The following is a 23,801-nucleotide window of genomic DNA, read 5'->3' on the forward strand; positions in this document are numbered from 1 at the left end:
TTTACAGGGATATGGTACCCAGAGCCTGGAGGAGAATCTCCTATCCTCCAGACCGTGAGTAACATCCGCAAATGTTCTGCTTACTTTTCGCATGGTGGGCACAGCCACATGCGGAAAGTAAGCAGAACAATGCATTCCTATGTGGGCGGAATCGCCGTGATTCCGCAAAATTAATAAGCATGCTGCGTTTTTTTCCGCGATGTGATGCCGCCACGGAAAAATCCGCAGCATTAGCACAGCATTGCGGAATCCCATAGGATTGCATGGGATGCTTTTTTTTGCATTTTCGCGGCAAAATCGCATGTTTGAAAACGCAAAAAAAGCTACGTGTGAACACAGCCTAACTGTATACTGAATACTGTATATTTACTGTTTCCCTTTGATTAGGAAAGTGTAGCTTACTAATTTTTACTATACAGGTTGCTGATGTCTACTAGCCCAGCAAATATCAAGCTGTTGTTAGTAAAAATATTTTTCAAATACGTTCCTTTTATCATAATTATTGCATCTCTTAAGACTTGTGATCTCAGTTCTCAAAAAAGCAATGAACCAAGATTGGAGTCTTGTGTCCTTAATTTTAAGAAAAGTTTACATATCCCCCATAAAATTTAGTGGAAAGTGACCACATGTATGATACCTACAACTGTAAATATAAGACCCCCCGATTATCATGATATTACTTAAGATTTTATCACTTTTTCCGCCTGATAAAAGACCCGGCAGCGAGGACCTGAACAGTGACTCATCTCCTGAGGATTCTCCCCCTCCATTGCCCCCTAAGGTGAATCCAACGATCCGCTTCCATATTTTATTTCCATACCTCTTGTATTTTCTCATCACCGCCGTCTGTCTGTCTCTTACAGCCCAGATTCCGCACTTCTTCTGCTGACATAAAGAGAGAACCGAACAGGCTTCACACTCCCTCCACCCTGGTCCGGTGTTACAGTGGGCCAAATGTCCCAAGAAGTCCAGCACAGGCCTGGCCTGAGAGTTTGGGGACCCAGTTACCCGCTGCCAGCTCCGGTGAGTGGTGGGGAAGCGATGTAGGTATTTACAGAGTCCATAAGATCAGGCCATTATTCATTACCCGAGGGTAATGGCCTGATCTTCCCCAAGAGTGCTGAGTACTATTTTGGTGTAAACGTGTTGAAAAGTTGCAAAATTTAGGCACAATTCAGCTTTGCGCTAATTTTTTAATTATTTTTGGCATCTTCATAGGGGCGTGGCGGAGGTGTTGTCTAATTCATGTCAAGCAGTGGCATTCCCTGCGCCAGAAATATCACTTCAATTTTCATTTTATTGATTGTTAATTCATTTTCTGATATGATCCTTCTTAACTTCCACTCCAGAGCCTTCCCTCTTAGTGCAACATCTTGCAACAAAACTTCCCCCTTCTCTACCCCCTAAAAAAGGAAGAGTACAAGCAAAACAGGTAAAAGTTTCTACATTTTTATCATCTTCTGTCATAGTCCTATATACTGTACATGCATAGAATTCTTTTTTATCGCTCAGTTACTTCCTAAATGCTAAATGAAGTAACTTTCAAAGTAGTCCCCTTTAAAAAATGTATATAGTTTTGTTGGGGCAAAGTGTTTGTACAGCCTTTATCTTACTGAGTATTCTGCAAAAAAAAGATAAGAATTCCTCAGAGTTGCTCTTGGGTTCCGAAGGTTCACTCTCAGTGTTAGAGATAGCAGAAAGGAGGCGTTTATACACATATTTCAAGAATGGTGAGATGGGAAAGCATCTACAGTCTCAGGGAGGTCAGAGATAAAGGCAGGATAGAAGCTGTGACATATGAGCAGTGAAGACAGAAGTATCCTGGATAGACACACAGCTCAGATCCAGCCTATATTACTGGAAGGAACATTCCCAAAAGTGAAAAATCTAAAACTTGAATCAGGCTAAAAATTGCGTGGGTGCAGGACTTAAACATGAATGAAGATTGCAGAATGAAGCAGAGAAATTTTATTAACTAAACATATGTAAAAATTAATTTTTAAGAAGTCAAATGTGTCTGTCATTTTACGCATCAACATGGGGACATTTTAGCATAAAAGGCCCTTGGGAAATTGTTTGAGGAACTTGTAGCACACCATTTGTCAGATTTACACAGCATCCTAAAAACTGCATCAAAATCAGCGTCAAAATCCTTATTTGATACATGGTTTTCAAAGTGGATTTTGATGAAGACTTGGCCACTGATTTCATTGAAATTTTGATGCAATGACTATAGGCTATTACATGTTTTTCCTATATATTTGTATTACACTGGACCATATACATAAACTTCAATATTTCCCTGTGTACAGACAGACTTCCAGCTGAAGAAGATCTTTAATGGGTGTCCTCTGAAAATCCATTCAGCAACGACTTGGAAACATCCAACCTCAAAGGGTAAGAACTACCCATCAACACAAGCTTTTTTGTGTCTTCTCTGGAATATTTCCTAATTTATTTGAAATTTTTGTAAATTTTAGATCTACATGTTATACTAGGAGCGGAGCAAGGGATCTTCACATTAAACCGCTCAGAATCACAGGCATCTCTGGACCTAGTGAGTAACCAACCCCAAAAACTAGGAGGTTCCTGCCCAAGGGGACACTCATGGCTCAGGAATGGTTCCGGGATGGGAGCAGAAGGTTGAGATGAAGGTGCCCACATATACTGTTATAATAGATTTACACATAAGACTTCTTTGTATGCTGTTGTGTATGAGCATATTAAAGCTACGTAAAGAATGATATTAGGGATGGGCTGAAAGATCGCTCTTGCAAGGATTTTAGAAGAATATTCTTTCAGCCCAAAATTAGCAAAATCCAAATCAGTCCAGATCAGGAGACCACCATCTAATGTTGACTTGCATAGTCAAAGGCTTAGGTTCTTAAGTTTTCAGAATATGGTATGGATGTCCACCATCTACCCAGGGGGTACTAAGATTGTCCTTGTGGAGATATGCTTTTAATAGATGCACATTGTGTATGATCATAGTCCTTGGTGTGGTTGACCTTGATGGAGGGGGATACTTTGATGCTCTCTCTGTACATTACTTCCCTTCATAGATGGCACGCAAGGACCCAATACAAGACTTTTATTTGTGGCCAAATAATATATTTTCAACACTTTTCTTTTCCCCTTCTGCAAGTTGGTTCCAGGCCGGACGACATGGGTCTATTCTATCAATAATGTACTAATGTCCATAACAGGTAAGGCTGAAGATAAGGGCATAAAAAAAATGAGATCTGGCAATCTCAAGCGTGATATCCCAACGTCTTGCTGTCTTCTTTCAGGTAAAGTTTCCCAACTATACTCCCACAGCCTAGTGACTCTTCATGAGCAAATTCGAAGAGAGTGTCGTTTGGGTCACATCCCCACACACAGACTACTGCCCAGGTAGATACAGCAGAGGAATAATTCTCCATAAGGCACGGTATTCTCCTCTGGAAGCAGCTCGGGACTAGTGATGTGCGAATTTGCTTGGAAAACGATCGCCAAACATAAATTCGGCACAAATATGGCACATTCAGATTCGTGATCGGAAACACGAGCAAAATTTTATAAAATCGGAAAAAATCAACATTTGGTAAAAGTGCGGGAAAATATTTGTGTTGCTCCAAAAGTATTTTCAACACTTTAGCAACGATAGTGGTGGTGTATCATGAGCGGTGGTTTACAGAGCTCAGAGATGCGGCGTTCTTGTAAACAGTCATTTTTTTTTCCTAACTTTATGTGTGCACATTGCGGCAGCCAATCAGGGTGTAGGAAAAGGAAACGCCCACAATGTCTTGACACAACGGCTTGTGTCATTGGCTGCTGAAATCACATGTCTCGCTCTATAGAAATAGCGGACATCTTGTTTTAGCGCCATTTTGACACTGTAACAGCGCAGAGAGGCTGCTCCTGATGCTGGCACTGTTAGCAGCAAGATTTTAGCTAGTTAGGCGGTTGTACATCAGTCAGATAGTGTAGCTAGATAGTGTCCAGTATGGCTGTAAAATTTACCTTCCAGCACTTTTTTTTTGTCCATTACTGAAGTCACAAGTGTGTTGTGCACTGCTTCTATAGTGCTCCATACTGAGTATAGCATTCTAATTAATATTTTTTCACTAGCTAAATGTGAAATGGCCTGCTGTATCCCACCTTGTCATTTAGTGCTGTGGTGATATGAAACTGTCTACAGACCTAAGGCACATTAAAAAAAATTATAATTTTTTCTGTTGCTACATGTGAAGCAGCCTTCTGTATCCCACATTGTCATTTTGTGGCGGTGATATGAATCTGTCTGCAGACCTAAGGCACATTAAAAGAAATTATAATTTTTCAGTTGCAAAAAGTTAGACAACCCGCCGTATCACACTTTGTAATTTGGTTGGATTGAAATTAAGCTGTAGAGGCCTGATCCAAAGGCCACAAAGAAATTCTTCTGTTCCTAGTGTCATACAGTAGGGGACCTGACTTTCAAATAGTTTGTAGCATCTAGTGTGTTATAGAGGCCTGATCCATAGGCCACAAAAAATTCTTCTCTTCCTAGTGTCATACAGTAGGGGACCTGACTTTCATATTGTTTGTAGCATAACTTCTTTGTCATACAGGCCTCATCCACACTCAAGCAATTCTTTTTTCTGTTACACGATACAGCATGCCATATTTCAACTTGGAATTTACTGTCGCTGAAATTCAGCTGTTTGCAGAGGTGATGCAGAGTTTAAAATCTAATTTTTTGTCACTAATACTGTGCAACCACACTATCTGAGCAACATGACTGGGAAAGAGCGAGGCTGTGGTGGAAGGGGCATTAGGCTTGGTGTTCAAGGTGTACGTGGGGTAGGTGGCAATGTTTGTGAAAGCACTAGTGAAGCAACGTCACATCCTATGCAAAGACAACTGACAACATCTGTTACTGGACAGGTTACTCCACTACCTTTCTTTGGCAGATGCACAGCGGTATGCCTTGTCGATGATGCCCAGAAAGATCATGTATTTGAGTGAATGGCAAGCGCAGCTTCAAGTGGCTTCTCCTCCTCTTCCTCCACCTCAACATCACACCCAGTACAGTCCACAGAGGTGGCACCCAAATTCCCCTTGCTTCCCCCCGCGTCCCACCTCTCCAACCTTACAACTGACTGTACGGAACTACAGATGGGTGAGTCTGAAGAGCTGTTCCATGGTCATCAGAAGTGTTCTCAAAAACTTCGCAAGAGAAGGAAATCTTCACTGATGCCCACATTTTTTTTTATTTGGATCCGGGGCAGGACGAAGTAGGGTCTGAACAGCATCCTGACCCTCGTCATCAGACGTTAACCCTTGGGGGGGAGGTGATCCTGATGAGACTCAGATATCTGAGGCTCGCGCAAACTGTACTGTGCTATAATGGCAAGAAGAGGAGGAGAGTGACTCCAAGGGCGATGAATGTGATAACACAGAGGATGATGACGACGAGGTGTTAGATACCAGTTGGTGTGAAAACATAGAGGCACACAGCTGACTAAGTCATCTGAGGAGGAAGACGAGGAGGTTCATTGCGTTGTACGTCGCAGACACATAGTGATGCAGCCACAACAAGAGTCCACTGTCAACTGTAATGGAAGCGGACATGCCTGCTGTTTTTGACTGATCTCAGAGAACAAGCACACCACAATTTTTTCAATCCACAGTAACATCTCCGCCTGCACCTCTCTCACGATCCAGTAGTTTTTCCGGTTCACCGTACTCTACCCTCTCACAGCACTGCAGGCAGCTCACGGTTCCGCAGTTGTGGTCACGTAAAAGATTGCTTCCTCCTACGCGTGACAAAGCTAAGAGACTTTCTACCTAATAGATACAGCTGGTTTCTGAAAGCTGATGGCTGTCGCAGTCCACCAGTGTCAATTGCCCAGTCGTCATTACTTTTCTAAGAAAGCTGTGTCGGCGCTACACCAGCATGTCGCAGATAATATCACCCGTTCCTTGACTAAATCTCTGTCTGCCAGGGTGCATTTCACCTCAAACACTTGGATGAGTAAGCATGGTCAAGGCCATTACATCCTGCTGACTGGGCACTGGGTGACTCTGGTGGCTGTGGAGACAGGCGCTGTTCCACAAGTCTTGGAATCCTCAAGGTTTGTAGGACAAACATCTACATTTAACACTTCCTCCATTGCTTCTGCCTCCTCAATCTCCTCTAGGGCCTCAACCTGCTACCCCAACCTCTGCTTTAACGAGACACACGTTCCAACAGTGCAGAGCGAATCTCCACCACCTCCTTACTGTGCTGCCAGGGCTCACCACATCAGGCAGTATTAAAATTGATATGTCTTGGAGATCGCAGTGATACAGCTGTAGAGTTTTGGACAGCACTCCAGACTGAGTTTGATCAATGGCTGAACCTGCATCCAGGGAAGGCCGTGTCCAATATTGGTGCGAACCTGGTGGCGACCCTATGGCGAGGCAAGCTCATACACGTGCCTTGCATGGCTCACGTCTTTAACTTGGTGTTGCAGAGTTTTCTTCGCCACTATCCTGGCCTGGGTGATCTTCTCTAGAAAGCATGTAATCTGTGTGCTCATTTCTGCCAATCGCACTCCTCTTGTCATCTACTTGCAACATGTGCCGATATGGTGGAATTCCACTCTGCACATGTTGGCGTGACTATGGCAGCAGCAACGAGCCCTGATGCAGTATGTCATGTTGTATAGCCTGGATCAACGCAGTACGGACGTGGTGCATATCATGTTTACAGAGTGGGCACAGATTAAGGACCTCTGTACCCTTCTGCACCGTTATGAAATGGCTACTAAGTTGGTTAGCGCCGACGACGCCATCATCAGCCTCACTATTACGGTCACATATATGCTGGAGCAGACTTTGAATAGCCTGCAGGAGGAGATGGTGGTCCCAGAAGAACAGGAGGAAGCAGAGGAGGATGTGGAAGGGATAAAATTGTCTCTAGATTCAAGACTGTCACACAGGCGGGTGCCAAGGAAGGGTGGATTACTACAATCAAAGGGGGCTGGATATAACAGACAAACTGTTATCAAAGGTGCAAGATCCAAGGAACAAATGGAGGAGAAAAAGGTGATGGGCAAGCAACTGTGAGATGAAGAGAATATTCTTCCCCTCTCTGTTGTTCGTGGTTCGTGGGATGGGATGGAGGAAATGAGCTTCGTTGTTACCCAGCCACCAAAACAGCATGGGCTTGGACCTCATTGTAGAGCCAGACATATGAGTGCCTTCTTGCTGCACTATCTGCAACATGATCCCTGCATAGTTACGATTTGAATAATGCTGTCTATTGGGTTGCCACTCTGTTAGATCCACGTTATAAAACCAAATTTTGAAAGATGATTCACAACCAGGAAAGGGACCCGCGAATGCTCGAGTAGCAAAACACGCTGTTACACAACCTTAAGAGAGCTTTTCCCCAAGACAGCAGTGAAGCACACAGTTCGCATCACAGCTCTAGACTTCCAACCTCCGATACGTCAATTCGTCAACGCCAAAACATTAGCCGCAGCAGCAGCAGTTGTGTAAGTGGAAGAAGCAATTTCTGTGAGTACTTTTTTTAGACCATCTCATGCACCAGCACAACAGAGTCCAAATCTTACACATGGCGAACAAATGGAGAGGATGGTGCAGGAGTATCTAGAACTGAATATCAATACCATCAGGGAGGGTTTGGACCCTTTCAAATTTTGGTTTTCCAAAATGCATGAGTGGCCTGAGCTCACCTCAGACGCCTTGGAGGTTTTATCCAGCCGGGCAGCCAGCGTTCTCTCAGAACATGTCTTCAGTGCTGCTGGTGGTGTCCTGACAGATAAACACAGCCGGCTGTCCCCTGAAAGTGTAAACCGCCAAACTTTCATCAAGATGAATAAATCAAGAAAGGCACATCCAGCCCATAAACGGCCGCGCTTCCCAGGACTCACATCCAAGGATGATATTCCATATTTTTTTATTTCATAGGTTAAAAAAGAGATTTGTACTGTGTTTTTATGATACCTGATGAAGGATATACACTGTATCCAAAACGAGTTGTATCTCTTTTTTAACCTATGAAATTAAAAAAATATGGAATATCATCCTTGGATGTGAGTCCTGGGAAGCGCGGCCGTTTATGGACTGGATGTGCCTTTCTTGATTTACTCATCCTGTGTGAGCCTGAACCTGGCTCTTTCACTTGGATCCACCCGAGGCAAGCTGCAAGCCCTGTCTTCTGGGAAGTATCCCAAAAGGAAGGATTTTTTGAGGATACATAATCTAAAGCTATATTAGTCTTCTATCAGGTGAGTGCATAATATTGTGCACCCTCTAAAGACTACAATATTGTGTTTACGCACTTAGGGCGCCACAAATTGTCTGTTCTTCTCTCCCAAACAGGGGTTTTTTTGCATCAAGATGAATAAGTCATGGATCTCCAAGGACTTTTGCACCCCAATTACAGATTGTACAGACTAGGTGATATTGCTGATGCATTAATGTCACGCAACTGCACTCTGTGATATATTTAGTGTGGTTTCTGTGCCTGCTGTGTACTACTGCTGATGTTAATGTGGTGGGGGGGACGGATTGGGGGGTGGTCCACTGCTTATCACGACCGGACGATGCAAAAACGAGACGGAGGCAGAATTCAGTTGTAACAGATCCGGGTTTATTGGCAGTCCTCCTGACGACCTTAGCCATGCACCGCAGTTCCTTTACAGCTCTCCGTTTCCAGGCCCGGGTACCTTTCACCTTTCCTTTGGTCGTGATGACGTCCCTCGCGGATCTTTCGCTGGGGCTGTCCTAGACCAATCTACTGCCAGCGCTTCACCTGCCCGAGGTCGTCGTCCAATCCCCGGGGCCTTGTCTGTCCTGCGGTACGTTGTGTCAGGGCCACCCCCCGACTGTCTTCTCCTGTCAGTCCCCTGGTCGAGCTCTTCACCGTTCTCCATCTTCTGTCCTGAGTCTTCCTCTGCTGAGCTCCTCCCGTGACTAAACTCTCTGGAACCCCAACCTGTCCTATTTATCCCCTCTCTCACTGGGAATTTCCCTCCTGGGTTCCTGTCTCCCCGCCCCCCATGACTAAGCGGTTTCTTAAGCCCTAAGCTGATGTCAAGTCCTGAACTACACTCCCCCCTGCCATCTTGTGGTCAATTCTAGGTACTGCACTCCCTTTTCTATCTTTCCCTACTGTTACCTTTCTGTCATTGCCAATCCCTGTCTACAGTGCACACATCGTCCCCTCCTACTCCCAGTCAAGTGTGTTCGACAAGTCACTTTCCCCACACTAACACAAATTTGTGGTAATGTGAACAGTCATGGTTGGTCTACATCTGCTGGGTTATCTGTAGTGGAAGATGTGTCGGTCCTAATTATACTATTTCTCTTCCTGTGACAGTTATTCCACTTTGGTGGTGTCTGGTCCACATTTTTTAAAATGTGAACACTCCTGGTTGGGTGTCGATCTGCTGGATCAGGTGTAGTGGAAGACCTGTTGATCCCTATTATACTATTTCTAGTCTTGTGAAATTGATGCCACTTCTGTGGTTTAAGGCCCTCATTTGTTTAAATGTGAACACTCCTGGTTGTGTGTTCATCTGCTGGATTGGGTGTAGTGGAAGACCAGTCGGTCCCTATTATACTATCTATACTGTGGTGAAATTGATGCCACGTTTGTGCTGTCTGCCAGTAATTTTTGGAAATGTGAACACTCCTGGTTGGGTGCCCATCTGCTGAATTGGGTTTAGTGGAAGACCTATTGGTCCCTGTTATACTATTTGTACTCTTGTGAAATTGATGCCACTTCTGTGGTGTAAAGCACTCATTGGTTTAAATGTGAACACTCCTGGTTGGATGTCCATCTGCTGGATTGAGTTTAGTGGAAGACCTATCGGTCCCTATTATGCTATCTATACTGTGGGGAAATTGATGCCACTTTGGTATTGTCTGCCAATAATTCTTAAAATGTAAACACTCCTGGTTGGGTCTCCTTCATGAGTGTTGCCTGTAACAGTAGGCCTCTGAGACCGTCAGGCCTCCACTTCCTTGGACTCAAATACCCATGTTACTATTGGGTCGCACTCCCAGGGCTGTGGGGTACTCGGTACCTGGCCGGTCTCTCAGAGGGGAATGTCACAGCAGCGGTGACCGGGTCCGTGGCCCTGGGCGCCCATGTAAAATGGAATTAAGTGATGGAATAAAGTTTATGAGTGATTCGTGACGCCACCTGTGGTGTTCGGCAAGGGAGGTGTTAAGCCAACGCTGCAGACAGATCCTCTGGGACAGATGGTGGGGTGCAGCAGTGATGTTATAGCCCTCCACAGGTAGGGCTTTTGTCCCAGGGCAGAGTAGATGAAGAGAATAGGGGTTGAGGAAGAGGGTGCAGTGTCTGGCACAGAGATGTAGCAGTGCTGAAGAAGTTGCAGAAAGAAGGCAAGGACACAGCGGAATGTAGTTTCTTTACCTTTACTTTGTAAGTGCAGTCCAGCGTCCAGATTACAGATGGTACAGGAGCTGATTAGCCTGGAAGCAACTCAGGAATCTCTCTATGCAGATAGGTTGTGTAGTCTCCTCTCTAGCGCTTACTTGAGGTACATCCAGTACTGTGTTACACTGAAGTTCCTCCTTCTTGTTTCCTTTTAGATCTACCCTGTATGGCAGATAGCTGTAGCCTTCTATCGCTTCGCTTGGCTCACCCGTTGCTGTTGTGCCTCCGAGTCTTAGGATGGAATAGAGCATTTACAGCTTCCTGTTCCTCTGGTTTCTGTTGCAGGACCTTCAGTATCCATACAACTGTGGAGACCAGGCTCCAGATCATGTGATCCAGCTGGGAACGAGCTCTCAACTCCGCTCAGTCTCCCAACTTCTCTCTCCACATCTACACACTTCGGCCTCCTCACACTAACTCCTAATTTCCCCTTCCTGGCCCTCAGAGAGCACTCCTCCCCCAATTCTGGTTCAGAGCTCCCCCTGCTGGCCCAGAGTGGGAACTGTGTTGCATGTTATGGTTAACTGCTAGAGAGACCCTTCATCGCTTCCAAGCCTGACATCACCCTCCCTGGAGGAAGGCAACTGTGGCGACCATATTCCTGGGGGCGCCACACTAGCCCTAAACTTTTCTGAGAATGGTAGTCTACAAAACTGATATTTGTACCACCTGAGTGTGGCTCAGCATGAAACCAGGTAGAAGTGTTGCATGTGGTAACAGGGCCAGGTATCAGACCCCGATACCTCATGCCTGTGTGATTGCTGCAGTGCCATGCTACAATTAGTACTGTTGGTGAACTGAGGCCACTTTCCTGGTGTCTGCCCCTAATTTGATGTGTTTTGGCAGCATTTGTTGCCGTTATAAAGTGTTGTGAATGCGTTTGTTTTTGTCTCCCATTGAGCTGAATGGCATTCGGTAATGTTCAGCAAATATTCAACGAATTAATCTGTGAATATTGCAAATTCGGCGATCGTAATCCGAACTGAACATTGAAATATTCACTCATCTCTACCCGGGACCTTTAGGTCATGCTAGTTGGCTTAATCTTAGTACAGGTTCCCAGGTTAGAGACCACTGGTCTAGATTACTTTCTCTGAGGGTGAGCAAGTAGAATTGATATGGTGCTGGAGTATAAAAGACAACCACTTTCAGAAAGAAACCATAGATTTGGCTTCCCCTACACTGTGCAAACAGACAATTTTTGCCAGGGGATATCGCCGCCAGCCTTGTAATAATATATGGAAGGTTTGAGTCCACCAGAACAGGAACTACTCCTATAGGAAAGAGAGTCCTACAACTATGTAATCATTTTATTTAGGCACCTGACCAGAGGCTGTCTTCATGAGACAAATCCATTTAAAGGGAGTCTGTCAAACCCCCAAAAGTCAAATTGACCTAACTCTACAGTTATATAGGCGACTTAGCTCCTGTAAACATCATATGTGTAGTATAGATTCCGCTAAACTGCCACCCCTGGAAGTTTAGCGAGCCCGGTCACAGACAGGAGCTCCTGAATTGTCAGTTTGCATGCCCAAGCCTATGGGTTAAGGTCAGGCAGTGCTTTGTTCTGTCCATCAGGAAGAATGGAAGCGCTCAGAATACAAATTGAGGGGGCGTAATGATGCACTGAACTTTTGGCCATGCTGAGGGTGCGCTGAGGCATTTGCACATGAAATAAAGGGCTTTTTCTCAACCCCTAAAACACTGACATCCATTCTGCAGATATGATTTTTTATAGGGGTACGTCACCGATTTGTAAGTACGGTAGTTTAATATGGGGTCTTGGGGGTGATGATTCCCTTTGAAGCAATTTTTTGCTTAAAAGATCAAAATAAGTGACTATCAAAGTCATAGCAACCATTTTTACCAGCTATAGATATATTATTTAGTCACAGGGTTGTAATAAGCAGGTACTGGGATGCAGTAACACAAATGCTGCAGACCAGGGATTAACTACTGTATATTTAATTATCCAACAGCGTGAAACTCCTCGCAAGGAGATAGCAGGGGAAAAGGGGTACAAACTAAACTGAATAACGGTTGTTAAACTAGACAGTCTTTTGATAACAGATTAAAAACATATTAAAAGCATATGTGACATGCACAAATGTGAACAAGTCGGTTGGACAGTGTTCACACCACCCACTGACTGAAACACAACAAGAAAACACAAAATAACAAATTTGCAAAAATACTCTGCAGTTAAAAATGATAGTAATCAGCAAGTGCTGGATAACAAATACAGGGTATTTAGTCGAAATATATTTTTTGCAAAAAATGTACACCAAGCTGCTCCACCTCGTCATGGTAACCCTTCACGGAGCAGTCCCTATCTAATGTATTTAAAACCTGAACATGTGAAGAATGTCTAAATGAACAGGATACAGACAGGCGCCTCCTAGTATGGGCTCGTGGTGTAAGACAGCTCATTTATGTGCATGTCACACAAGAGAGGGGTGGGGTCTCCCAAACCATGCATAAGCAATGAAAAAATGGATTAAAAACATATGTGACATGCACAAATGTGAACAAGTCGGTTGGACAGTGTTCACACCACCCACTGAGTGAAACACAACAAGAAAACACAAAATGACAAATTTGCAAAAATACTCTGCAGTAAAAAATGACAGTAATCAGCAAGTGCTGGATAACAAATACAGGGTATTTAGTCGATACGTTTTTTTGCAAAAAATGTACACCAAGCTGCTCCACCTCATCACGGTAACCCTTCACGGAGCAGTCCCTATCTAATGTATTTAAAACCTGAACATGTGAACAGTGTCTAAATGAACAGGATACAGACAGGCGCCTCCTAGTATGGGCTCGTGGTGTAAGACAGCTCATTTATGTGCATGTCACACAAGAGAGGGGTGGGGTCTCCCAAACCATGCATAAGCAAGGAAAAAACAGATTAAAAACATATGTGACATGCACAAATGTGAACAAGTCGGTCGGACAGTGTTCACACCACCCACTGACTGAAACACAACAAGAAAACACGAGCTGTCTTACACCACGAGCCCATACTAGGAGGCGCCTGTCTGCATCCTGTTCATTTAGACACTCTTCACATGTTCAGGTTTTAAATACATTAGATAGGGACTGCTCCGTGAAGGGTTACCGTGATGAGGTGGAGCAGCTTGGTGTACATTTTTTGCAGAAAACGTATCGACTAAATACCCTGTATTTGTTATCCAGCACTTGCTGATTACTGTCATTTTTTACTGCAGAGTATTTTTGCAAATTTGTCATTGTGTTTTCTTGCTGTGTTTCAGTCTTTTGATAAGAGTTCACTTATCGTGGCTCCACAGCTCGTCACTCTCTGGAGGTCCTGTGGGTAGTGTTGAGCATTCCGATACTGCAAATATCGGGTATCGGCCGATATTCGCTGTATCGGAGTTCCGATACCGAGTACCGATATTTTTACAATATCGAATACCGGAATCGGAAGTTCCCATAATGGAATGAGCCAGTTGTGTTAGCCATGTTAACTAATGGCATGGCTGTGATTGGCTGCTGAAATTATGTCATCATGATGCGCGGTCTGTGCGGGCCTGCCGGAGGTCTGTGCGGGCCTGCCGGGGGTCTGTGTGGGCCTGCCGGGGGTCTATGCGGGCCTGCCGGGGGTCTGTACGGGCCTGCCGGGGGTCTGTGCGAGCTTGCCGGGGGTCTGTGCAGGCTGCCAGGGGTCTGCCGGGGGTCTGTGCGGGCTGCCGGGGGTCTGTACGGGCCTGCCGGGGGTCTGTGCGGGCCTGCCGGGGGTCTGTACGGGCCTGCCGGGGGGTCTGTGCGAGCCTGCCGGGGGTCTGTGCGAGCCTGCCAGGGGTCTGTGCGGGCTGCCGGGGGTCTGTGCGGGCTGCCGGGGGTCTGTGCGGGCTGCCGGGGGTCTATGCGGGCCTGCCGGGGGTCTGTACAGGCCTGCCGGGGGTCTGTGCGGGCCTGCCAGGGGTCTGTGCGGGCTGCCGGGAGTCTGTGCGGGCCTGCCAGGGGTCTGTACGGGCCTGCCAGTGGCATGTGCGGGCCTGCCGGGGGTCTGTGCGGACCTGCCGGGGGTCTGTGTGGGCTGCCCGGGGGTCTTTGTGTCTGTGTGCAGGCAACTTCCGATGGGACTACAAGTCCCATCGGGCTATGCCTGCTACAATGACAGTGATTGACACATTAGCCAATGATGGGACAGTAGTAGCCCATCATCCGGCTAATGTTTTGAATGTAAAAAACATACATACTACATACATACATACTACATATATACTACATTCATACAACATACATACATACTACATACATACTACATTCATACAACATACATACATACATACTACATACTTACTACATATATACTACATTCATACAACATACATACATACTACATACTTACTACATATATACTACATTCATACAACATACATACATACTACATACTTACTACATATATACTACATTCATACAACATACATACATACTACATATATACATACATACATACTACATACTTACTACATATATACTACATTCATACAACATACATACATACATACTACATACTTACTACATATATACTACATTCATACAACATACATACATACTACATACTACATACATACTACATATATACCACATTCATACAACATACATACTACATACTACATATATAATACATTCATACAACATACATATATACATACTACATATTACATACTACATATATACTACATTCATACAACATACATACAACATACATACATACTACATAATATATACATACTACATATATACTACATTCATACAACATATATACATACTACATACTTACTACATACATACAACATACATACAACATGCTACATACATACAACATACATACAACATACATGCTACATGCATACCACATACAATACATTCATACAATGCATACATATAGACATACAGTACATATAACATAGAGTACATACTCACCATCACTTGTCACTTTGATCCCCGAAGCCAGTGTCATCTCACTGTAAAAAATATTAAAATAACAAACAACCAATATACTCCCTGATCCGCAGAAATCCACGAGTGTCCCACGACGATCTCCTGCAGTGCATCACTGAGAGGTTATTATAGTTCACTGGTCTCACTTTATGGCAAAAGCTGCGTGGGAACTTTCTCACACAGCAATGCCAAAAGTGAGACTAGGGACTATTTTTTTTACAGTGGCGGAGGAATACAGTGCGGAAGGATACCTACCTCCCGTCATTGTATTCCTGGTGCCCCTAGAGAGCGGTCGCATCAGCTGATGCTGCTGTTCTCCACGGGAGATCGTCGTGGGACACTCGTGGATTTCACTGGCTTCGGGAATCAAAGTGACAAGTGATGGTGAGTACGTACTCTATGTTATATGTACTGTATGTCTATATGTATGTTTTGTATGAATGTATGAATATATTGTATGTAGTATGTAGTATGTATGTAGTATGTATGTTGTATGTATATTGTATGTCTGCAGCATGTTTTATGTATGTTGTATGTCTGTAGTATGTATGTAGTATGTACTATGTATGTATGTTGTATGAATGTAGTATGTATGTAGTATGTATGTATGTTGTATGAATGTAGTATATATGAAGTATGTATGTAGTATGTATGTATGTTGTATATATATAGTATGTATGTAGTATGTATGTATGAATGTAGTATATATGTAGTATGTATGTAGTATGTAGCATGTATGTATGTAGTATGTATGTTTTGGTTTTTTTTACATTCAACACATTAGCCGGATGATGGGACTACTACTGTCCCATCATTGGCTAATGTGTCAATCACTGTCATTGTAGCAGGCATAGCCTGATGGGACTTGTAGTCCCATCGGAAGATGCCTGCACACAGACACAAAGACCCCCGGCAGCCCGCACAGACCCCCGGCAGGCCCGCACAGACCCCTGAGATGCCCGTACAGACCCCCGGCAGCCCGCACAGACCCCCGGCAGGCCCGCACAGACCCCCGGCAGGCCCGCACAGACCCCCGAGAGGCCCGTACAGACCCCGCCCGCACACACAGACACGCAGTGTCCGCCCACGCACTGCCCACACTCTTCCCCCCTCCCGAACTGGATGTGCAAGTAAAGAAAGGGTTTATTTTAATTCCGATATTTGTGCCCCATTGACTTGCATGGGTTTCCGGTATCGGAATTGGCGATACGCGATACTTTTTGGGTATCGGTCGGATCCAATCCGATCCGATACTTCACGATATCAGATGGTATCGCTCAACACTACCCGTGGGTAATAGAATGCCGAAGGAGGTCGATGCAGCACCTTCGGGCGTCTCCGCCCAACACACGGTCCTGCTTCTGGCAGTAGCGGGCGGTCTCCGGTTTTGCCCGCTGAGCTCCTAATGCATGTAACAGCGGAGCAATAGGATCGAGCTCTCCACAAGGTTCCACTCGGCGTGTGTCTCTATGGGTAGCAGCTGTCACCCGAATGGCTGTGCTGCAGTGCTCTACCAGGCGTGCACCTCCCTGAATGTCAGCCGACACCCGGACATTCATACCGTGATTCTATGTACATTGCACGCTCCTCTGCACATCCGCCAGTATGAGTGAGTCTCTCACACTGCCGCCCTGTCTCTGCACGCTGCGGCCTATCCAGGGGCGTAACTAGAAGTGATTGGACCCCATAGCAAACTTTTAAACGGGGCCTCCTCAAAGACACACCCCCTAAAAGACACCCCCCTTCAAGACACACCCCCTTCAAGACGCACCCTCTTACCGATAATGCATACTAGAGTTGGCTGAGTGGCTGGCCTGGCATTAATTAAGCTGAGACAGTGAAGGCTGCCTGCCTTCCTCCGCGCAAACCGACCTCCAGGAACTATATTTCCCAGAGGTCCATGTGGCAGGCAGCTCTGCAAAGAGCTAATAGACAGCGAGGGCTCAGGGAAGGGGCGGGACTGAACTAGTCTGAAGCAATACACTGGCTGCAGGCAGGGAGGCGGGCCCAATATGTGCTTCGCTCCACACAGCAGGCACAGAAATGCAGCGTAGGCTGCGAAATCATAGTGTACATTTTTTTCCACCGGGGCCCCGGATCCCCTACACTACACGCACCGGGCCGGCGGGCCCCCAAGACAGCATTGGCCACAGCACCCGCCGGAGCGCCGCAGTAATGTACCATATATGCTCGTGTATAAGCCGACCCCCCTAATTTTGTCACAAAAAACTGTGAAAACTTACTGACTCGCGTATAAGCCTAGGGTGGAAAATGCCGAAGCTACTGGTAAATTTCAAAAATAAAATGGGCCCCATAAGAGGCTCCATAAAGTTCATGATGGGTTTCACAAGATGCTCCATACAAAAATATGCCTAATAATGCTGCACAGTGAATAATGGTGGCCCTATAATATGCTTCATAATAACATATGCCCCATATAATGCTGCAGTGATTGGTGGCCCCTTATAATGCTGCACAGTGATTGGTGGCCCCTTGTAATGCTGCACAGTGATTAATGGCCCCTTATAATGCTGCACAGTGATTAGTGGCCCCTTGTAATGCTGCACAGTGATTAGTGGCCCCTTGTAATGCTGCAGTGATTAGTGGCCCCTTGTAATGCTGCACAGTGATTGGTGGCCCCTTGTAATGCTGCACAGTGATTATTGGCCCCTTGTAATGCTGCAGTGATTAGTGGCCCCTTGTAATGCTGCACAGTGATTATTGGCCCCTTGTAATGCTGCAGTGATTGGTGGCCCCTTGTAATTCTGCACAGTGATTACTGGCACCTTGTAATGCTGCAGTGATTAGTGGCCCCTTGTAATGCTGCACAGTGATTGGTGGCCCCTTGTAATGCTGCAGTGATTAGTGGCCCCTTGCAATGCTGCACAGTGATTAGGGTCCCCTTGTAATGCTGCAGTGATTGGTGGCCCCTTGTAATGCTGCACAGTGATTGGTGGCCCCTTGTAATGCTGCGGTGATTAGTGGCCCCTTGTAATGCTGCACAGTGATTGGTGGCCCCTTGTAATGCTGCAGTGATTAGTGGCCCCTTGTAATGCTGCACAGTGATTAGTGGCCCCTTGTAATGCTGCACAGTGATTAGTGGCCCCTTGAAATTCTGCACAGTGATTAGTGGCCCCTTGTAATGCTGCACAGTGATTACTGACCCCTTACAATGCTGCACGGTCATTAGTGGCCCCTTACAATGATGCTGCCGCTGCCTCAATTAAAGATTAAAAAAAAACCTATATACTCACCTCGTCTCTGCAGCTGCAGCTCCTCAGCGTTGCCGACCCTGCACAGTGACTGTTCAGGCAGAGGGCACCTGCTAAGTACGTCATGGCGCCCTCTGACCTGAACGTCACTGCCAGAGGAAGCAAGACAGCAGAGCGATGTGCAGCGGTGGAACGGGGGACAGGTGAATATGGCTCCCTCCGTTATACTCACCTCTCCTAGCATGTGTCTTGCAGCCCCCCATGCTTATTCCATCTCAGCGGTGCTCTTCCTGCTTTCAGTGTCCATGTGGTGCTGCTCATTACATATGCGCATATGTAATGAGCCGCTCATTACATATGCACATATGTAATGAGCGGCCAGTGAAAGCAGGAAGAACAGTGCTGAGAAGATGGAATAAGAGGGAGGGCCTGCAAGAGACATGCAGGAGAGATGAGTAAGTACTTAATTGCACTACCCGGGTAGCGCCGATCGGAGCCGGGGACTCGGGCCCCTATATAGGCCGGGCCCCAAAGCAACCGCTTCGGCTGCTACCCCGGTAGTTACGCCAGTGGGCCTATCGCTCTCCTCACTGCGGCAGCGATCCGCACCTGCTCAGCGTTCTGGCTGGAATCTCCCCTCCGTTCCTGCACAACCCCTTTTAGCTTACTGACCCTGGCCATGCCCCCTTCTCCCAGGTTACCCGCTTGCTCTGGCTTCAATTACATTCCCCCCCAGCAACAGGAAGTGCGGTCCCAGCAGTTTCGGACATGGCACTTCGGCAGCCCTGGCAGCCCGGTCCTCCCTTCTACAGGGTCACCAAAGCTCCTTCCTTCAACCTTCCTCCTCCTACTGTATGTCTTCATGAAATATCTAGAGGGGCATGAAAGTCTTTTAGCAATTACTGGAGATATACTTTGTCTATCATGGGGACAGGCCTGTACACCAGAGAGTGAAGAACAGAGAGGAAAATGGGCTAAACTGTCTATCTATCTTTTTTTTATACTACAGGAAGAAATCATCTTCCAGCAAAGTACCGGACACTAAGGGCTGCAGGAGTTGTTGTGTGGGTAAGATTGTAGCAGTCACTGTACCATGCCGATGGATGACCTTATCTTCTACGACCATATTCTCTAGTGCTTTCTTCTCCTCACTCTACTTGGGTTATTTTTTCTTCTCCAGCTCACAATGACACATCCGGCAGTTGGTTCCTTTGTGCCGCTCTGGAGGCCTCAGTACATTTATTGGAATGGTATCAGCCTCTTGAAAAGTTCATGTTGCTAAAGGTAATAGTCTTTCTTCTGCCCTGCCCTGTTCTTTTCCCCCAGCTATTAATGGCATTGTAAATGGGCATACTACATGTAGTCTTCTGGGGCGAAGAGGCATGGGCCACCAATTAGACACTACAGTGGGGAAAATAAGTAATAGATGACCTGTAGAAGTGCAATGTAAGCGAGAAACGATCGTCGGCTGTATTTGCTCCATTGTTTTATCTGCCTGCTGTTGGTATGATGATGCCACAATAAAGGATTTTGTTGCACGGGACGGTATGTGCCTATTCGCTTTCTTCTCTATGGATAAGTAATAGATAGATTGACAATTTTGCAAGTTTTCCTACCTAGAAAGAATGGAGAGGTCTGTAATCTTTATCGTAGGTACACTTCAATTGTGAAAGAGATTCTAAAAATAAAAAAAATCACATTGTATGATTTTTGCATCATTAATTTGCATTTTATTGGATGAAATAAGTATTTGATCATACCCAACCAGCAGGAATTCTAGCTCTCACAGTCTTGTTAGTTTTTCATTAAGAAGGCTCCTACTCTGCACTCAATACTTGTATTAATTGCACCTGTTTGATCTTGTTACCTGCGTAAAAGACAGCTATCCACACAATCAATCAATCACACTCCCAACAACTCCACCATGGCCAAGACTAAAGAGCTGTCTAAGGACATCAGAGACAAAATTGTAGACCTCCACAAGGCTGGGATGGGCTACAGGACAATAGGCAAGCAGCTTGGTGAGAAGGCAACAACTGTTGGCACAATTATTAGAAAGTGGAAGAACACAAGATGATTGTCAATCTTCCTCGGTCTGGGACTCTATGCAAGATCTCGCCTCGTGGGGTAAGGATGATTCTGAGAAAGGTCAGGAATCAGCCCAGAACTACACGGGAGAACCTGGTCAATGACCTGAAGAGAGTGGGGACCACAGTCTCAAAGATTACCATTAGTAACACATTACGCCATCATGGATTAAAATCCTGTAGGGCAGGCAAGGTCCCCTGCTCACACCAGCACATGTCCAGGCCCGTATGAAGTTCACCAATGACCATCTGGATGATCCAGAGGAGGCATGGGAGAAGGTCAAGTGTTCAGATGAGACCAAAACAGAACTTTTTGGTATCAACTCCACTCACCGTGTTTGGAGGAAGAAGGTTAAGTACAATGCCAAGAACACAGTCCCAGCCGTGAAGCATGGTGGGGGAAACACCCATCTTTGGGGGTGCTTTTCTGCAAAGGGGACAGGGCGAATGCACCGAATTGAACGGAGGATGAATGGTGTCATGTATCGTAAGATGAAAAGATGGAGAAGATCTGTATGGAGGAGTGGGCCAAAATCCCTGTGTAAACTTGGTCAAGAACTACAGGAAATGTCTGACCTCTGTTATTGCAAACAAAGGATTCTGTACCAAATATTACCATACGTTGTTTTTCTATTGTATCAAATACTTATTTCATGCAATTAATTGCAAATTAGTTATGTAAAAAAATGATTTTCTTGATATTTTTTCTTGATTCTTTCTCTCACAGTTGAAGTGTACTTACGATAAAAATTACAGACCACTCCATGGTTTGTAGGTGGGAAAACTTGCAAAATCAGAAGTGTATCCAATACTTATTTTCCTCACTTTATGTTGGAGCTTTGTACCTTGTTTCCTACTACCAAACTTTCCACAAAGTGATCTTGTCGAGTTTTCTCGCTCTTATTGAGTCTATTCTCAGTAGGAGTTTTCTTATCATCTTTTGGTCAGCGGTAGAGGAGGTTCTTCTGTGAGATTCTTCTCCTACAGTCCTGACCCTGTTCTCTTGTTTTAACCTTCACTTCATTATTGAAGGACGTTCTTTCTTCACCTTTTACTTGTCAATTTTCACAGTATCAGAAGAATTCTTTTAATCTTTGAATTCTTACTGAGACTTTTAATTAGTCTCCCCATTTTTCTCATGTCTCCGTATCATCACTAACCTTATATTTCTTTCTTCTCACACCCAAGCACTTTGACTTCCCCCTTCCATGCCCCTTGAAGATCTTTGAGATGCTGGTGGTGCCAGGAGAACAATATCCAATAGTGTGTATTGGAGTTAGTAATGGGTCGTCCCCCCATTGCAAAATTCAGTTTCAGACCATCAACCTCAATTCATTGACCTCTTGGTTTACAGACAACAAAGATGGTAAGTTATTTGTACAACTGTCTGTGGTCTTCACTGTACTGAAGCTTTGTAGACATTAGCAAAAGCTTTGTATCTGTTATTTATCAGGATCTTTTTTCATGTTTTTAGAGGACTTGTGGACAGGCCCGGTGCAGGTGACACAGATTGGTCATAACCAAGTCTTGGTACTCACAAACAGTAAGGACCTCCATCTTTCTTTTGGTATTTTTTATTTAAAGTGAACGTTCATCCTATGTTATCTACTGTATCTAGAGCTGTTGTGCAGGAGGAGGAGGTGAGCTGTGATGTCACCTATTGTGTATGGTGGATCATGTGTTATCTACTGTATATAGAGGTGCTATCCATCATTGTACAGGAGAAGGTGAGCTGTGACATCACCTATTGTGAATGGTGTAGTCTGTGTTTACTGTATATAGAGCTGTTATTAGTCATTGTACAGGAGGAGGAGGTGAGCTGTGACATCACCTATTGTGAATGGTGGATCCCTTGTTATCTGCTGTATATATTATTATTAACACCATTGATTCCATGGTGCTGTACATGAGAAGGGGTTACATACAAATTACAGATATCACATACAGTAAACAAACTAACAATAACAGACTGATACAGAGGGGAGAGGACCCTGCCCTTGCGGGTTTACATTCAACAGGATGGTGGGGAAGGAGACAGTAGGTTGGGGGGTTGCAGCAGCTCCGGTGTTGGTGAGGCGGTAGCTCCGGTAGTGGTGAGGAGGCAGCGGGGTCATTGCAGGCTGTAAGCTTTCTTGAAGAGGTGGGTTTTCAGGTTCCATCTGAAGGATCTGAATGTGGTTGAACGTGTTGGGGCACAGCATTACAGAGGATGGGGGATATTCGGGAGAATTCTTGGAGGCGATTAGGTGAGGAGCGAATAAGTGTGGAGGAGATAAGGAGGTCTTGGGAGGACATGAGGGAAGATATCGGGAGATCAGTTCAGCGCTATATAGAGGAGACAGGTTATGGATGGCTTTCTAGGTCAGTGTTAGTAATTTGAACTGGATACGCTGAGAGAGTGGGAGCCAGTGGAGAGGTTTGCAGAGGGGAGAAGCGGAGGAGTAGTGAGGAGAGAGATGAATTAGTCGGGCAGCAGAGTTAAGGATGGACTGGAGAAGAGCGTGAGTGTTAGCAGGGAGGCCACAAAAAAGGATGTTGCAGTAGTAAAGGCGGGAGATGATGAGGGCATGCACAAGCATTTTAGTAGATTGTGGGTTGAGGAAAGGACAGATTCTGGAAATATTTTTGAGCTGGAGGCGACAGGAGGTGGAAAGAGCTTGAATGTACGGTTTGAAGGACAGGGCAGAGTCAAGGGTTACTCCGAGGCAGCGGACTTCTGGTACGGGGGAGAGCTTGATGTCATTTATTGTGATAGATAGATCAGGTAAGGAAGATCTGTGAGATGGAGGAAAGATGATGAGTTCAGATTTGTCCGTATTGAGTTTGAGGAAGCGAGAGGAGAAGAAGGAGGATATGGCTGATAGACACTTCGGGATTCTGGACAGCAGAGAGGTGACGTCTGGGCCTGAGAGGTAGATCTGAGTGTCAGCAGCATAAAGGTGGTAATGGAAGCCATGGGACTTTATGAGTTGCCCCAAGCCAAGTGTATAGAATGAGAAGAGTAGGGGTCCTAGAAGAGAGCCTTGGGGGACTCCAACAGAGAGAAGGTGTGATGAAGAGGTAGTGTGGGAGTGGGAGACACTG

The 23,801-nt window shown here is 45.4% G+C and overlaps 1 protein-coding gene across 2 annotated transcripts in view; it reads left to right on the forward strand.

Moving 5' to 3' along the window:
• The window catches only part of MAP4K1 (mitogen-activated protein kinase kinase kinase kinase 1), a 210,778-nt gene that overhangs the window by 162,870 nt on the left and 24,107 nt on the right, over positions 1-23,801 (forward strand). For both annotated transcript variants that reach the window (XM_073549098.1, XM_073549099.1), the window contains 11 exons: positions 715-781; positions 864-1,023; positions 1,350-1,432; positions 2,313-2,397; positions 2,481-2,557; positions 3,146-3,206; positions 3,291-3,393; positions 19,640-19,698; positions 19,811-19,914; positions 21,906-22,083; positions 22,192-22,260. In XM_073549098.1, coding sequence (XP_073405199.1) covers positions 715-781; positions 864-1,023; positions 1,350-1,432; positions 2,313-2,397; positions 2,481-2,557; positions 3,146-3,206; positions 3,291-3,393; positions 19,640-19,698; positions 19,811-19,914; positions 21,906-22,083; positions 22,192-22,260 — 1,046 coding nt within the window. The remainder of the gene's footprint in view (positions 1-714; positions 782-863; positions 1,024-1,349; positions 1,433-2,312; positions 2,398-2,480; positions 2,558-3,145; positions 3,207-3,290; positions 3,394-19,639; positions 19,699-19,810; positions 19,915-21,905; positions 22,084-22,191; positions 22,261-23,801) is intronic.

This window comes from Dendrobates tinctorius, unplaced genomic scaffold (assembly GCF_039654945.1).
Source record: "Dendrobates tinctorius isolate UK_male_01 unplaced genomic scaffold, ASM3965494v1 ptg000158l, whole genome shotgun sequence".
In the NCBI taxonomy this organism is placed as follows: domain Eukaryota; kingdom Metazoa; phylum Chordata; class Amphibia; order Anura; family Dendrobatidae; genus Dendrobates; species Dendrobates tinctorius.